This window comes from Myotis yumanensis, unplaced genomic scaffold, assembly GCF_028538775.1.
Source record: "Myotis yumanensis isolate MYYU_CA2020_CCGP unplaced genomic scaffold, mMyoYum1.0.hap1 SCAF_18, whole genome shotgun sequence".
NCBI classification, from domain to species: Eukaryota; Metazoa; Chordata; class Mammalia; order Chiroptera; family Vespertilionidae; genus Myotis; species Myotis yumanensis.
In genome coordinates, this window is record NW_027223769.1 from 9,251,822 (window position 1) to 9,268,443 (window position 16,622).

The 16,622-nt window shown below is 46.7% G+C and overlaps 1 protein-coding gene across 1 annotated transcript in view; it reads right to left on the reverse strand.

Moving 5' to 3' along the window:
* Nucleotides 1–6,115: 6,115 nt before the first annotated feature.
* Nucleotides 6,116–16,622, reverse strand: part of GARRE1 (granule associated Rac and RHOG effector 1) — an 84,193-nt gene continuing 73,686 nt past the window's right edge. Inside the window, 4 exon segments of the mRNA XM_070399103.1 lie at nucleotides 6,116–8,685; nucleotides 9,701–9,779; nucleotides 12,293–12,430; nucleotides 13,314–13,479. Of these exon segments, the coding sequence (XP_070255204.1) occupies nucleotides 8,377–8,685; nucleotides 9,701–9,779; nucleotides 12,293–12,430; nucleotides 13,314–13,479 (692 nt within the window). The 3' untranslated portion in view covers nucleotides 6,116–8,376.

Here is a 16,622-nt window from a genome sequence, read left to right on the forward strand (position 1 = left end):
GAAGGAGGGGATAGTGACAGAAGATGAGGTCAGAAAGGGAAAGAAGGCAAGATCACATCCACCTTGTAAGTCATTGTGAGAGCTTGAGTTTTTATTCCCAGAGAGATGGGAAGCCACCGAAGGGTCCTCAGCAAAGGAGGGCCATCATCCAGCATGTTTTACAAAGGATCGGGCCCACCATGCAATAGGAATGGAAGGAAGGACAACAGATCGGCGGCTATGCAATAACGCAGGCCAGGGACAAAAGTGGCTTGGGTCAGGTAGCAGGAGTTGGGCATGGTGATCTGGATATACTGTGAGTGAAGAACTGACAATCTCCTGGTGAAAGAGAGATAAAGAATGGTCAAAGGTGACATCTAGTTTTCTAACTGAATTCCTGGAAAAATGGAATTGTCATTGCATCTTGCAGAGATGCAAGTTTTTTGGGGGGAAATCATATGATCTTGTTTTTGGACATGTTTTCAAAACCTTTTCCACCTCTAAGTGTTGAGTTGGCTATACATGCTGGAGTACAGGGGGAGGAAAGGTTCGAGCTGGAGGAAGAACTTGGGAGAGTCATCAATGAATGGATAGCATTTGAATGACTCTCTCAAGGGGAGAGTTTGGATGAGAGGGAGAGAATGTAGTCAGAGAGGAAAGGAGGGCCAGGAACTGGGCACTCGAATTGAGCTTCTTCGTTGCTGGGTTCCACCAGCGTAGCCAGATGACCAGGTGTGTGCCCTGTCCTGCTGCAGTCCCAACCATGGGTCTCCCACCACCCACCTCCCAGCTCCATGCAGTCGATGCCGCCTCTGGCCTCTGCAAAAGGCTTGCTCTCCCTGCCCAGAATGATCTGAGTCCTAACGATGAAGAAGGAAAATAGGAAGGGGCCGAGGCCTGAAGAAATCATAGTACTTTGCAGGGAACAGCCCTGTTCACATGGTCAATATTTACCAAGAGGAGTTTTGGATTAACTATCAGTTCTAAGATTGACCTGAACTTCCCATATCTAGCACAACCCTGACAACGCTGAACAGCACCTGTTCTGCTGGAGTTCATGGGAAATACTCCAACCAGAGTTTCCCATCTAAGCCAGTTACTTGTGTGCACAGAACAATGCTCCACCCTAAATTCTGTGTTTCAGAACAGAACCTCATCCAATGGGAAAGCCGATCTCAGTAGCCACTGCACCGTTAGCTACTTGCCCTGTGATTCCTTGGATGACTTTTAGCCCAACAGTAGCCACTAATTCCTTTTTCTAATAGGCTGTTTTTGGTGACTATGGTTGACATCTCTTGTCTTTGTCCAAAACCACTACCTCCAACCCTTGTGTTTTTTCTTCTGACTCTCTGATCATATCAGATATGAGCACATGACCTCAGTCAGCCAAACACTCTCCTTTTCTGTGACCCTGGTGCCAGCAGCAGAAACTCCCAGCTTTTTATGATGTTAGATTGCCTTTCTGAAAGGACAAACCTGAGGGTCATTCCTTGGTCTTAAGGAAAACAATGGAGAGAATGACCCCCAGAGAGAAGCCAGAGGGAACCTCACAGGGCCCAGGTTCCTGGCGCTGGGCCACCGCTGTCTGTAGCTGGTATAGGAATCAGTGATTTCTCTTAACGGTGAAATTGTTTTGAGCTGAACTGTCACTTACAACTCCCAAGTATTTCCAAAGGTTTTTTGGGTGTTCACCTGCCGCTGCCACACTCTCTTCTCCAATATCCTCTTGTCCATCCTAGTCTTATAGGAGCAGCTCTGGGCACTGAAGAAGCAGGAGGTGAGGCCTCTGATCATTGCCTTTTTGAAGTTTTCATCTTTTTGACATTCCTTTATGTGCATCTTCAGAAGTCTAGCCTCTATGGTTCCCAGCAGGTTCAACTATTCTGGATTTCCCCAATACTATTTTATGTTTAACATCATACTTTGAAATTCCAAAGTTGCATGTATTTTCTACATTAGCAAAAAACTAGGTTCCTACCTGGAAGGCCATAAGTTACAGTAGTCACGGAAAGAAAACAAAAAGGAGAACAAAGGAAGATTGTTATTAATTGAAAGCCATACATCATCCAATTGACGTGGTGACTATTCCTGCCAGTTTACTCTGTGCAGAGTTCTGTGCTAAATTTTCTCCTATGCAACCCTCAAAACAGCCTTATGTTGTCCTTCCCATTTAATAGGTTGAGAAATCTAAAAACAACCACTCTGCTAGTAAGTAGAGAACCAACCCACGGTTGCCTGATTCATGAGCTGTTCTTAATCAAACTCTGTCTTGTCTGCCATTTTCTGGCTCTTCCCCATCATCTCAGTTTTGTTTTAATATCAATTAGGCCTCTGATTGACAGGGTAGAATTTTACAAGTGGAAATGGCCAAGAATGGCATCTCAAACAGAAAGGATAACAGCATGGCGAAGGCAGAGAGGAATGGAGGTCCGGGAACTGGGCACTCAAACTGTGGGAGAGTAATCAGTCACTGACTGGAGTGTGAGGTGGGGCATCTCTGATCAAGTCTTAGGGAGTAGAGTGGGGTCTAGAGCTTGCAAAAATATCAGTGTAAGGTAATCTTACATTCTGACAAAGTGAAACCTGTTTTCTATCACCATCACCACAATCAGCACCGTATGTTGTACCAAACCTGGTCTGCAAACCTCAGAGTATAGGGTTCAGGGTCCCAGGAATCCTGAGGGGTCTTATGTGCCCAGACCAGGGGCTGATTAACCACAACAGAGAGAAAACCTGGTTCAGAATGTTCAAAGACCCTGCTTCCGCGCTGGGCACCTTCAAGTGACCTCAGTAAGTCTGGCCCTGGACAGAGGAGTGGATTGGAGGGTGGCCCTGAACTCGGAGGCAAGTTAGGAAGCCCAAACTTTAAACAAGGCTTAATTTCAGAGCCTAAGGAAAACCAATGGGCTTCCACTGAGTATTTGCAAAACCAGCACTTACTGAGCCTGTGGCGGGCAAAGTTCCAAACAAGAGCCCTGTTATACAGATGGGGAAACTGAGTCAGACCTTAATTTGGGGCCGCTGGACAGGGCCAGGCAGGACCTGGAGACCAGGGGATCACCAGTAAAGGCGGAGGCAGAGGGAAAGGGAGTGTGTGTGTTTTCTGGCCCTGAGTTGAAGAAGCCCGAGGGAGGTCAAGCGCGAGGGGGTCCACCCCATGACTTTTCATAAGCTGTTCCCATTCCGGAGAGGCGCACCCACTGGGAATGCTGAGTCACGGTGACCGACGAGGCCTAGGACGCCACACCTCCCTGCCACCCCGCGCAGCTCCCTCCCTGCCACCCCGCGCAGCTCCCGGCGCTGGCTCCCGCTCGCGAGGGGCGGTGTGCGCGTGTCTACCAGCAGGGAAGGCGGAAGCCCGACAGGTGGGGGGCGGGGGAGCACACGCGTCAGCGTGTGGGCTCGCACGTCCGGGGTGCGCATGTGCGCATGTCCCCCGCGCCGAGTTGGGGGCGGGGAGGAGGAGGGGTGCAGAGGGGCACTCGTTAACGCCCCTGCCCGCACGTTTGGGATGGACGCGCGCGCGCGTGTGCGCATGTGCACATATCCTGGGGATGGGCGTGCGCCTGCGCACGCAGGAGTGGGGGGGGGGGGCGCCGGCGCCCTGGGAGGCCCCAAGTTCGCCCTGCGTAGGCGTGACGCTTCGGGATGTCGCCCCAGGTTTTCCGTGTGAATCCATTGTTGGGTACATGAACAAAAGTTCTCCACCGCACAATGGCCTGCGTTTCCATGAGAATAGCAAACTCTATACTTAGTAAAAGGCTGCTCAGTCCTATCCAGTTCCTAATGTCAACCCCTCCTTGCGGTGGAAGAACAAACTCTGGTCATCATGTATTTTAGTCCTAAATGAGAGGCGATTTCAAGTCTAGATCTATTTTTTTGCTCTGTATTAGAAGTTTGCCTCTGGCCCCAGCAACACCTCCTTTTCCCTGGCTTGTGTGGAGTTGCTTCCCGCTGTTCTGCACGGGGGCGGGGGGGGGGGGGGGGGGGCGGATGGGATATGTGGCCACGAATGACGACTTGCTCCTTCCTATCATGAAGCCCTGGTTCTAGTGAGGGGCAAAGAAATGCAAACACACGATTCCAGGGGAGCGCTGATCGCTGTCATGAAAAACAAAGCCGAGTAGAGGGTAGGCCAGGCCTGAGATCTGATGGAGAGGCCCTGAGCAGGAGCAGTTCCAGGAGCAACAGGCAAGTGGGCACTAGGAAGTTGATGTCAAGGTAGCAGGAGTGTAAGGAAAACCCTGAGGCCAGAGTGCAATGGAGATGTAAGAACACGGTAGAATTTAAATATGGGTAAACACACACTTATAGGACTTCCTGATGGAATGAGGAGACTAAAGACTGTTTTCTGGGCCACTTCCAGGCCCTTCACAGACATGCAGACGCCTGGGTCCAGCCCGTCCACCCCTGTGGAATCGTAAGGCCAGCTGTGTGTTACTTCCAGGAGCTTGCCCTGAAGGTTCCTTTGGTTGGGAGCCTGCTAGGCATGCTGACCATGAACAGTGCTTTTTGGCAGTCGAAGAGCTGAGCGTTGGAATGGTTTCTTTCCTCGTTGTCTCCAGATCACAACAGGGGCCACACAGCTCAGAGGGCCATCCCCTGCAAATGGTTAGCATTTGGCATTTCGGCTACACTCCTAGAGCTGGATCCCACACCAAGGATACCCCAAGTGAGGAAGGACTATCACCAGTCTCACAAGGATCTCACCTGCTTGTATGTTACACTCTATTTCTCAAACGGGTTGAGGCCTCCAAGGACCCTCTGGGGACTCAGATGTAACATCTGTTCTGCTTCCATCGCCACCCATCCAGCACATAACCCAGGGTTACATGACTCCTATCTCCACCACTATTGTTCATCAGGTCAGTGTTAATACCAGGTACTCGTGTTAAATAGGAACACGCTTGGATAAATGTTTTGCCAGCTAGCTTTTAATATGAACTTTCCTTAAATACACTCATGCAACTTAGCTGTTCCTGAGGTATAGGTCCTCATGCTCAGCTTCTGGGCATCACAGAAGCGTGAGTGGTGCTTACAGTTAGATTATATATTAGCTAGAGGCCCTGTACATGAAAATTCGTGCACTGCGGGGGGGGGGGGGGGGGGGCGACGACAGTCCCTCAGCCTGGCCTGCCCCCTCTCAGTCTGGGAGCCCTCAGGGGATGTCCTACTGAGGGCTTAGCCACAGTCTGGCCTCCCTCTGCGGAAGGCGATCAAAAGGATTGGGGAAGGCAACGCCCCCATCACACCCCTGCTGCTGCTGAACTTGGCCCTCGTTTCTTTGCGCTGGCCCTGCCCCCTGCCCATTTGTGTGTGTGGTGATCTGGGGCCAGGCCGGCTGTGGGAGGGGCTGTGGGAGGTTGAGATACCTTGGTTGCACCCGTCCAGCCTCTGCAGAGGCTCCAGGACCACGGGTCGCCCCGACTCTTCCAGCGCCCGCCTCTGCGAACTGAGGGGCCCTGCAGCACGCGTGGGACCAGCCTGGGCCCTCGGTGCAGCTGCCTCTCCTGCGCCACCGCCCTTGGCCCTCGCAGCTGCTGCGGCTTTGTCCAGAAGAACGGCTGGTCTAATTAGCATATTACCCTTTTATTAGTATAGGTGCTCACACTAAGTTAATGAAAAAAAGTTTCAATCAAGTGCTGTCTTATAGTAAATGAAAATGAGTTGAAATTCCTCTGTAACCCAACCTCTAGTTGTGGTTCCCAATGTACAATCTATTCTTCTGCTTAGCAGGATGATCATCCAGTGAGACTAGTCCTCCTTGTCCCTCTGAGGTATGCTTTCTGCCATATATTGGGTCCCTTATCCCTGGGTCTGCTCCCTGGAAAGGCTGCCTGGGCAGCGGATAGTATACATGCTGGTATCCTTCCAAGTGGTCTTCACCATGACATTGGCTCCGCCCACACTTTGGCCTTGGGGAAGCCAGAAGGAGAGGTGTGGTAGGTTGTCTTGTTTCCTGCTCACCCACCCCAGTTCATCCTATCGCCTCAGTGGTCTTTCCCCTTTCAAGTTTTCAGAATCAGACAACAGACTGACCTAAAAACCAATTCAGGTGCAGCTTTTCAAAGTAACGAACCAAGTAGGGCTTCTGACGGTTTCTGTTGCAGTTCATTTTAAACAGACATACAAAATATAATATTAAATGTATATTTTTAATAAAGCCAATAGTTAATTTACTTATAGGAGCTTTAAAAGATACAAAATGTAGAGTTCCAGTTTGGAAGCATTGTAACTATTCACACAATGTCCTGCTGATGCCTGAACAAGGACCCATGCCCGGCCACACAAAGGACACACACGCTCACACATGCAAACACACGCGCTTTGGAGAGACTCCTCTGCCAAGCGCAGCACCTGGAATTACCAGTGTTCAGAACAAGGTGGTGCTGAGAACACAGCACCTACCAGGAGACCACACAAACAGCTTCACACAGTCTCACAGCCCATGGAGATGCAATTAAAAAATGTCTTAAGAAAAACAGACTAGAATGGGACAATTAGCAACTTCGACGTCAGCTGTGCTGGGGCATCAAGGACTGACCTCTGACCAGGGTGAGGTCTTGGGGAGGCACTATTAATACAAGAGTACTTTAGTATATCAGAACTTGAAATACAGGGTACTGTGGACACATTACTGAAGGAAATCGAAAACTATGTTACAAGTCAAACAGCCACAAACAACTTCAACAGAGTTTAGTGCACACACTGTGACGGCTAACACAGACAAGAGCCACGCAGGGTTGGTGCAGAGCACGTGCCTGAAAAAGTCTATGTACAAAATAGTTCTCTGTAAACATGGTGAGGTGAATGTTCAGAACCCATGGTGAAAGGATCACAAGTACAGGCAGCAATGGCATCCCCACACAGCACAGGACAACACCCGGGCCTGGAAGTAGCCTGGCGACACAGTATTGAAAATTCAGGCGGCTGGGCTCAGACACCCTCAGGGCCCTCTATAATTAGTGTGTATACAGACATATATATATATTTTCTTTTTGGTATTTTTTAAATATAAATTTACTTATATCTGTAGAAAAATGAGAACATAAATGTGTTATTACAGTCTTTGCTGGAAAAGGTTAAATGGAGTTAGAAAGAATAAACCATTTATTAGTAGTTAACATATATTAAAATGGTTTAATGATTTAAGAAAATATAAAAAAAATATTAATACTGTCAAACTTTCATACCAGAAAATATTACAGATTTTTTTCAATTAGACTTTTTCAAAGATGAAATATGAAAAATTTAAATAAGTTTTATATAAAGAACTTCTGTAACCTCAATTAATATACAGTGGGATGTCTATTCTATATAGATATATTTATTATTATTTCTCAATTTAAGCACCATTCAATTCTTCTGGATCCATTCTGGCTGGAAAATCCCTAAATCCACAGGATGTTATCTATTTAATGGCACGTTAACTGAATATGAGGTGGGTTTTTTTAAAAAAGAAAATACTTTAATTCCTATCTATATCTTAATTGGTTTGTCTTGAGCCAGCTCATAAAAGTTACTGCAATTTCAAGTGCCAGTGTCTCTGTACAGCCCCTTGACCACACCCAACCTCTGAGACTGTATTGAAGCCTCTGGCCATGTGTGGAAGGACCTGAGGGCAACAGGTGTGTCTTTGTCCTGCAGACAGTAGCCAGCTGGCTCATCTCCATGCACCATCAGGAATTGCCTCGACTTCAGTTTTATGATCCTGCTTTTGTAAATCGGACAAAAGCTGCACTCCCTGGGTACTGCTGGGGTGGTGAGGGGCTGCCCACACAGAAAACCCAGGTAATTGCTTCTGATCACACATATTCTATATGTTGCCCCTTTTGTATAAGCTTAAATAAAAATAGTGTTGAACAAACCTCTAGCCGCTATATTTGTTATCTTAAAAACTTCAATGCATTTTAGGCAGGAGATGTTTTAACTGAAAACCTGTATGAAAAATAGCTATAAAATACAGTGATTGGTGTGGTCATCACTTAACGTGTTAAGAAGGGAGAGGTTTCAGAAGAATGGTCAGTTTTGCAGTCATCCTTCCAGCCTGATGCCTTCCCAGCACACACAGTGGGACTACAAACTTGAGAGCTATTTCTCAGAGTGTGGCCTGTGGCCCAACTGCATCAGAATCACCAGAAGTGCTTATTAAGCTTGAAGATCCAGCATTTCCCTGAGGAGGGTCAGAGACCTCCGTCTTCAGCTGGCCCTCCAGGGGTCTGATGCCTCCAAAGTTCGAGAAGCCAGGCCTTAAAGGCTTGGAGCTGCCAACCACCCCCATCCCCAAGGATCCTTGCCTGGGACAGGGGTGCACTGGTCCTCTGGGGGGTTGGTGCCAGCTAGTCAGCCCTAGGATGGGGACACTGGCCCCAACAGCTTTGGGCAGGCAGGCCTGGGTCAGTACTGGGGCAAGTAGGCTGGCCTGCGCTCAGCCTTCCCCGGGAAGGCCTTGAAGCCCTTGGGCGCTGCCTTGTGTGCTGCTGGGGGTGGGGGCTGTGGTGGGGTCTGCACGTAGGAGAAGGAGGCCGTGCTGCAGTCACTGCTTGCAGCCCATACCGGAGACTGCAGCATCTGCATGGTGTCGTTCCACTGGCTGCCAGGGCTGGTGACTGCATAGAGTGGTGCGCCTGGGCTAGGCAGTGTGCTGGGCAGTGGAGAAGGGTGTTGCCAGGGTGCTTTGGGTGGCCACGTTTTGGTTTTGTTATCCTGAGAGACAGAAGAAGGTTCTTAGTGGCATTTCTGGCAATTTATCATCTTTCCCACCGCCCCGGATCTCTGCCCTGTTTTCACCTAGGAGACAGGGTGAGAGCCTCTCCCTCTCCCACAGCCCTGGGACAGCACTGTGCAAGAGAACTGGCAATGGCAGGAATGTTGTCTGCACTGTTCAGTGCAGCAGCCACGTGCCAGTTATGGCTAGTGCAACCACGGACTCAATTTTTATTTACATTGATTTCCATTGATATTCAAATAGCTACATGTGGCTAGTGTCTACCATATCAGGCAGCACAGTCCCAGAGCTTCCTCTACATATGGCTCTGAGTTAGCTGAGTTGGCTGATCATTTAGACAAAATCATGGGAAAAAAGTTGTTCACCACAAACAAAGATCCCATCATTTCTTTGACGCCCTCTTAAAATTTCAGCTATGGTCCTTGGCCGGTTTGGCTCAGTGGATAGAGTGTTGGCCTTCGGACTCAAGGGCCCCGGGTTCAATTCTGGTCAAGGGCATGTACCTTGGTTGCGGGCACATCCCCAATAGGGCATGTGCAGGAGGCAGTTGATCAATGTTTCTATCTCATCGATGTTTCTAACTCTCCCTCTCCCTTCCTCTCTGTAAAAAATCAATAAAATATATTTTAAAAAACCCCAAAACTTCAGCTTTGGGCTCTGGCTGGGTGACTCAGTTGGTTGGAGCGTTGTCCCGTACACCAAGAGATTGTGGGTTCGATTCCCCCGATGCCCAGTCAGGGCACATACCTAGGTTGTGGGTTTGATCCCTGGTTGGGGAACGTTTGGGAGGCAACAGATCAAAGTTTCTCTCTCACAGCCATGTTTCTCTCTCTCCCTTCCACTCTCTCTAAAAATCAATAAACATATCCTCGAATGAGGATAATTAAATAAATAAATGAATAAAAAACGAAAAAAATACTTCAACCTTGGAACCTTGCTCATGGTCTGTATCCAATAGAGCCAGCCCTGTGGCCAGAGCAGAGCCCCCAATACCTGATTCACATCCTCCACTGTGGTAAGAAGAGGCGGTGAGGGCAGCGTGCTGGTCTCCTGCTCTCCACTGCTGTGTTTCCTGAAAGAACCAAGAGCTCAGTGCAGTAGTTGCCTTGTTTCCTGTCCAGCTTACCTCCAGGGGGCACCTTATCCACTTGGCTCTGGCATCTGGGGCACTGATTCTAGGTGGGTGTGTGGAGACGTGCTTGGATACACAGCGTGCAGGGGAAAAAAGTGAGTCACCATCAAATGCTGCACTCCGCAAGCCATCACAGGGTTGGGATAGAGTAGGGGTGGCAGGCATGAGGACAAATACTGGCTCTTTCAGCTGCTCTCTGAGTCCATCAGCTATGGAAGCGGTTCTCAACCTGTGGGTCGCGACCCCTTTGGGGGTCGAACGACCGTTTCACAGGGGTCGCCTAAGACCATCGGAAAACACATATATAATTACATATTGTTTTTGTCATTAATCACTATGCTTTAATCATGTTCAATTTGTAACAATGAAATTGGGGGTCACGTATTAAAGGGTCGCGGCATTAGGAAGGTTGAGAACCACTGAGCTATGGCCTTTTGTTAATTTATTCAATAGATACTGATTACTTACCATGCAATGTGGATGTGTGACTATAAACTAAAAGCCGGTTAAGTTTCACAACTGACATGAAGTTTGTTATAAGGATGAAAAAGGCAGGATTAGCAGGCTCAGAGCCGGGTAACTCAGTCTATCAGTGCTCCTGCATGCAGATAGCAGTCTCTGCAGAGGTGGTGCTACAGGTGCCGAGATGTGTAACCAGCCTCCCTGATTTCCCATGTCTCAAAGAGAAGTCTGAAACTCCACCCCTGGCTCCATCCTGCTTCTCCTGCAGTCCTCCCAGTTTTGGTCCAGGCCAAAAACTTGCCTATCATCCTTGATTCTTCTCTCTCACACATACCCTCTGCCAATACCTCACCAGTGACCCCTCATTGTGTTCAGCTTTCTGCTCATCAGAGGCCTTCCTGACTCTCATTCTGAAAACAGAAAATCCACCTGTCCCTTGCACTCTGCCCCCAAACCCTGCTTTATTTTTCTTCACAGCATCTAACCCAATCTGACATATTTTGTTGTTGTTGTTAATCTGCCTTCCCGCAATAGAATATACCTTCCACAAGGAGGGGGATTTTGTTTTGTTTGCCGCTACATTACGGTGCCTGGTACATGATAGGTGCCAATGAATGAATGAATGAATGAATGAATGACTTTAACTTCTCCAAGTCTCAACTTCTTCACCTATGAATTGGGGGTAAAACAGTACTTGTATAATAAGATGGTTGCTATGTGCTGAATTATGTCACCCCCTAACCCCCAATTCATATGTTGACTCTAAATTCATATGCTGAAGTCCTAACTCCAATACCTTATACTGTGAGTGTATTTAGACATAAGGTGTTTAAACACGTAAGTTAAAATGAAGTCATTAGGGTGGGTTCTAACCCAATGTGACTGTTGTCCTTATAGGAAGAGAAGATTAGGACATGGACACACACAGGAGAAGACCATGTGAAGATACAAAGAGAAGAAGGCTGTCTGCAAGCCCAGGAGAGAGACCTCAGAGGAAACCAATCCTGTTGACACCCTCATCTCAGACTTCAAGCCTCCAGAACTGTAGGAAAATAAACTTATATCGTTTAAGCCCCCAGTCTGTGGTACTTGGTTACGGTAGCCCTAGCAAATAAATAGGTTGCGAGAACTGAGTGAGAAAATGTACGTAAATGCTTACCCAGGGCCTAGCTTGTATTAGCAATCATTATCATCACCACTGTTACAAGTCTGTGACTCAGGTACCCTTCCCTCTTCACCTACCCACTCCCCATTGCTTATCCACTGAAGCCCGACCTGTCACACAAGGGCCGTGTAACCTGGCCTCCCTTTCCTCTCCACAGCATGACTTCCAATGCCCAGGCAGCCCTGCATGCTATTTCCTGCCCACATCCTTCAGACTGCCACTCTGGGCCTCTGCTTTCTCACACCCACAAAGTCTTTCTACTTCTCCGTAACCAAATTCTCCTCTTATTTCATGGTCCATTTAAATATGAGATCTGAACTTCTTAGATCTGAATAGACTATATTTCTATTTTTTTCAACTTTGAAATACCAGTCAGAGGTCATTTTACCCACCTCTACCTTTCACAAGGAAACTGAGAGTCAGCCTTTTATTTGGAGCTGCAAAGCCTGCTGGTGAGCCCTGATTAGAACTTGCTTGTCCTGGTCCTGCTCCCCCCACTCCCACAAAAGGCTGCCTCCTGCAAGGCACAGACCAACACAGGCAAACCTGGTCTCAGAACTCTCCCTTGCCTGACATACTGGAATTTTTTTACTTCCATTGGCATGAGGCTATTCTGCCAGCAAAAACTCAACCCAATGTTAAGTCACCTGGACTACAAGCCTGTGTGGTGGCCCCACAGAGGCCTAAGCAAGGCAGTGCCAGCAAAGGCCCTCTGCCTTTTTCACACAAGGCCGATTGGGAACAGTGGGTTCCTGAGCTTTCCAGAGGACTAAGCTGTGGATCACATTCACGTGCCCCATCCTTTGATTTAGAAATCTCTTCATACCTTCTCTGCTTGACAGCAGCAACGAGGTCAGGCCCTGAAAACATGGAGAACAAGCTGTCGCCATTGGCGGAGGATGTCTCATCACTCGAGCTGGCTGAGTCTCCCTGAGTACCCGACCAGCCGCTGTGCAGGCCATCCCTGAAAGCCAAAGAGAGAAGTTGGTCCTGGGCCTCCTGCAGCCAGCCTAGACACCGGCAGCCCAAACCAAGCTCTAAAAGTCTTTACCCTCCACTCATCTCACACCAAATAGTGGTTTCTTATGTCTTACATGCAGGTCCACGTGCAAGTGACCTGTGCAGTTCAAACCTGTTTTATTCAAGGGTCAACTGTACTTTCGTTCCGTGGCTAGGAACCCATGTATGCAGAGAGTCAATTTAAATTTGTGTGGATTTTCAACTGCATGGTGGGTTGGTGCCCCTAACCCTTGTGATGTTCAAGGGACAACTGTAATACATAGGCATCACTGCCCTTTATTTCTCTCAGAAACCTGTGGTTTACATATGAAATTCATCAGAGCAAACAAAAACTTGAGGTGGTCTTTAGCTGTCCAGATTTCTTAACCAGGTAGCAATAAGAGATGTGAAAAACCAATCCCCAGTTGTCTTTATGATGAAAATCCACAATTCTCTCATTCAATGGAATCAGAACCATACACCTTTACCTTTTGTAAATGGTAAGGATCACATTCCATAAACTACATGGGTTTGTTTCATAGACACGCTCATTTTAGCATAAAAACTTTGTTAAACATGCAATTTCTTTACACTAGCAAATAAGATCCTTGTCTAGGGTGGAAGAGTCTGTCTAGAAAATCAATTTTATACCAATGGTGTGTTCACAGGGACACTTCATGCCACCATGCATCCCACAGTCAATCACAAAACTCTGCCTCCTGAAGATCTGACCATTTGTCACTCTCACATGCGGGTTTGGAATTGAATTACTTGATAAGAGTGCACAAAGGCCCCAGGGGGGACACCCAGATCCCAAACTCAGCTTTACGGCCACGCCCAGCACTCACCCTTCTGTGAAGAACTCTGGGAAAGGCCAGGTCCTATGGGCATCATCCATGGGTGGCCAGTGTCCCCGAGGGTTGCCTGGACGGCGACTGTGTTGGACTTGCCGCTTCTGCTGCATTGCCTGGCTCACTCCTGCCACGTAGCGTGCAAATTCAGGGTCTGAACCCACTGTGTTGAGACAAAGGGATAAACAGGGTTTGGAGCCAAACTGGCCTCATTTCCTTTGCTACCTTCTGAGGATGTGCTGGTCACACACACAGAGAAGTGGTGAGCTGCTAGGCCTGTGGCCAAGTTGGCTGCAGGATTTGCCTAGCAGTCTGCAATGGTGAGCTGGGGCTTGGAGCACATAGGTCTGAGGTTCACCTATGGTGTGCATAGGACTGTCAGGAAGGCTTATGCCTAGGACAGAGGCAGGCTGAATGTGAACAGGAGACAGGGAGAACAAAAAAGGTTTGTTTTATCCATAACTAAATATTAAGGACGAATACTTTAACATTTTCCGAAGTCTAATGTTACATAGGTAACAACTTGGAAAGTCGGGTGAGCAGCCAACTAACCTGGAAGTTATCAAAGCATCAGGGTTAGCCAGATAGAGAATATATGTCATTCCCACTTGGGCCCAACTCTGATAGAGTATTTCCATGGATACTGGATGGCAAACCTGCTCATTCAGTCTGAAGAAATAGGAGTGGTAATAGGCCCTGACCCAGTGACTCATTTGGTTAGAGCCTCGTCTTGACATACCAAGATTGCAGGTTCGATCCCCAGTCAGGGTGCATACAAGAACCAACCAATGAATGCATCAATAAGTGGAACCACAAACCAAAGTCTCTCTCCCCCTTCCTCTTTCTCTCTTAAAAATGGTAAAAAATAACATGAAATTTCAGGATGTATTAAGAGGTACCTGGAAACATACTGGAAAGAGCTGAGTAATGTGCAGGGCAGTAAAAGTGGAGAAAAAAACAGCACAGAAGGTATCTCTCTCTTAGAGAAAGAGTCAAACAAAAAGCTACGGCAGCCCTTCCTCTCTGAAATCAATAAAATTAAAAAACAAATAAAAAACCCCAACCTGTGTGGTTCAGCGGTTGAGCGTTAACCTACGAACCAGGAGATAATGGTTTGATTCCTGGTCAGGGCACATGTCTGGATGCGGGCTTGATCCCTGGTAGGGGGTATGCAGGAGGCAGCCCATCAATGATCCTCTCTCAACATTGATGTTTTTATCTCTCTCCTCTGAAATCAAGAAAAATATATTTTAAAAAAAAACTATGGCAGGAAAATACCCATGGGTCACAAACTGATTATGAATCAGCAGTTTGTATGTTTTAGCTCCAGGTTGGGAAAGACACTAAAGCACAATCACACCGTTAGCTTTTCCTCAGGGCTCTGCCACAGGACCACTGCATGAAACTGTGCCATTGTGCACTATAGACAGATGCCCACAGAGGGAGAGTGGAGGCTGAAATCAAGGCCCTGTCCCAGTGCGTCAAGCCATGTCCCCAGGGGCTGTGTGTGTCTGTCCAGAGAGTGCCTTCTGTAATTCACCTGTCTATATAGACTCTATGCCCTTGGGACAGGTCTGCAGAAAGCTACATTAAGGACTTGAAGGTCAGAAAGGAACACCCAGAAGGAAAAGCTGGTAGGATTTGCAGGCTAAGGACATAAAGACAGTCTGGGCCTCCACAGGTATCAACAGTGATATAAAATTCTGCCCTAGACGGTTTGGCTCAGTGGATAGAGCATTGGCCGGTGGACTGAAGGGTCCTGGGTTTGATTCCAGTCAAGGGCACATGCCCAGATAGCGGGCTCGATCCCCAGTAAAGGGCGTGTAGGAAGCAGCTGATCAATGATTCTTTCTCATCATTGATGTTTCTATCTCTCTCTCCCTCTCCCTTTCTCTCTGAAATCAACAAAAATATATTTAAAAAATAAAAGAAAGAATAAAGAATCTAAAGCTTCAGCAAGGTAACATCAACTCACCTGGATTATTTAAAAAAGAAAAAAAACAACAACAGTGATAAAATTCTGCCAAATACCACTTATACTCTGGTTCACCTACATGACTGTCAAAAAATGTACAGACTGTTTATCAGCAATGGAGGAAATGTGCCATGCCTCTCCCGCAGTGCCAAGGTGGGCTTGCTCCTCCACAGCAGCTGGAGCTGTTTGCCCTTCCAGTAGCCCAGGGTATAAGGTTCCCCATATCCACCCACCCCAGGGCAGCAAGAACAAGAAAGCATGAGCAGCAGCTTGAGAAATTTCTAGAAGAAATAAAAAAACACTTCTGCCCTTTAACAATTAATGTTGGGTTGTTTTGTCAGGGAAACTCCTCTTCTTGTGGTTTTGTAAATATATACTATAGTTATGTACAATATTTCAGAGTATTCCCCTTGTGAATGAAATATACTTTCCACTTCTGTATACCTTTTACTAAATTAGAGAAAAAAGCAATTTCTATATACTTATCTTGCATCTACACACTTTATCAGATTTGTTTACTAATTCTACAAGTTTTGTTTTTTACTGAGTCTTGTTTTTTCCAAGTCTATAGCTAGCAAAGAGATGTGCTCTATAGTCTATCATTTTCTAAAGCTTGTATCTCTTATTTCCCTTGTTTTTGTCTTGATGTATTTGCTAGAAAGTTCAAGATAAAGTTAAATGCTGTTGGTAGCGATAGCTGCCACCCTGTCGGGGTCTAGATTTTAACTGGAACTTTGTTTCACTATACAAAGTGCTACTTACTACTGGCTTTTGGTAGGTAGTCTTTTTTTTAAAAATTAAAAAAAAATTATTTTACTCTAGAGATTGTCTCTCTTGAAAACAAACTCTACATTCCAGACTCAGCCCCCTCCCCCATAGTCTTTTTTTTTTATATTCAAGAAATTTCCTTCTATTCATGTTTTACTCTAAGGGACTTTATTTTTTAAGAACTGCTGGTGTCTTTTATTAAATGTCTCCATAGTATCTATTACTATGAGTTTTTCTCATTTAATTGGTCGATCTGATGGATTACCGTACATTAGCAGAGTTCCTTCTACTGAACCACCTTATACCCCTGAAGTAAACGGGGTTTAGTAACATCTGCACTGATGGATTTTCTTGCATCTATCCACTCGTACATGAGATGCACTATAGTTTACTTTTTGTATAATTCTTATAAAGTTTTTATGGAAAAAATCATGTTGGCTTCATAATTACCTTTATAATCTCTTCTACTGAAATAGATCTATAGATCTAGGCAGGTTTTCTACTTCTTAGTACAATTTTGGTAATGTATATTTTATTAGGAAAGAATCCATTCTCCATTAAGT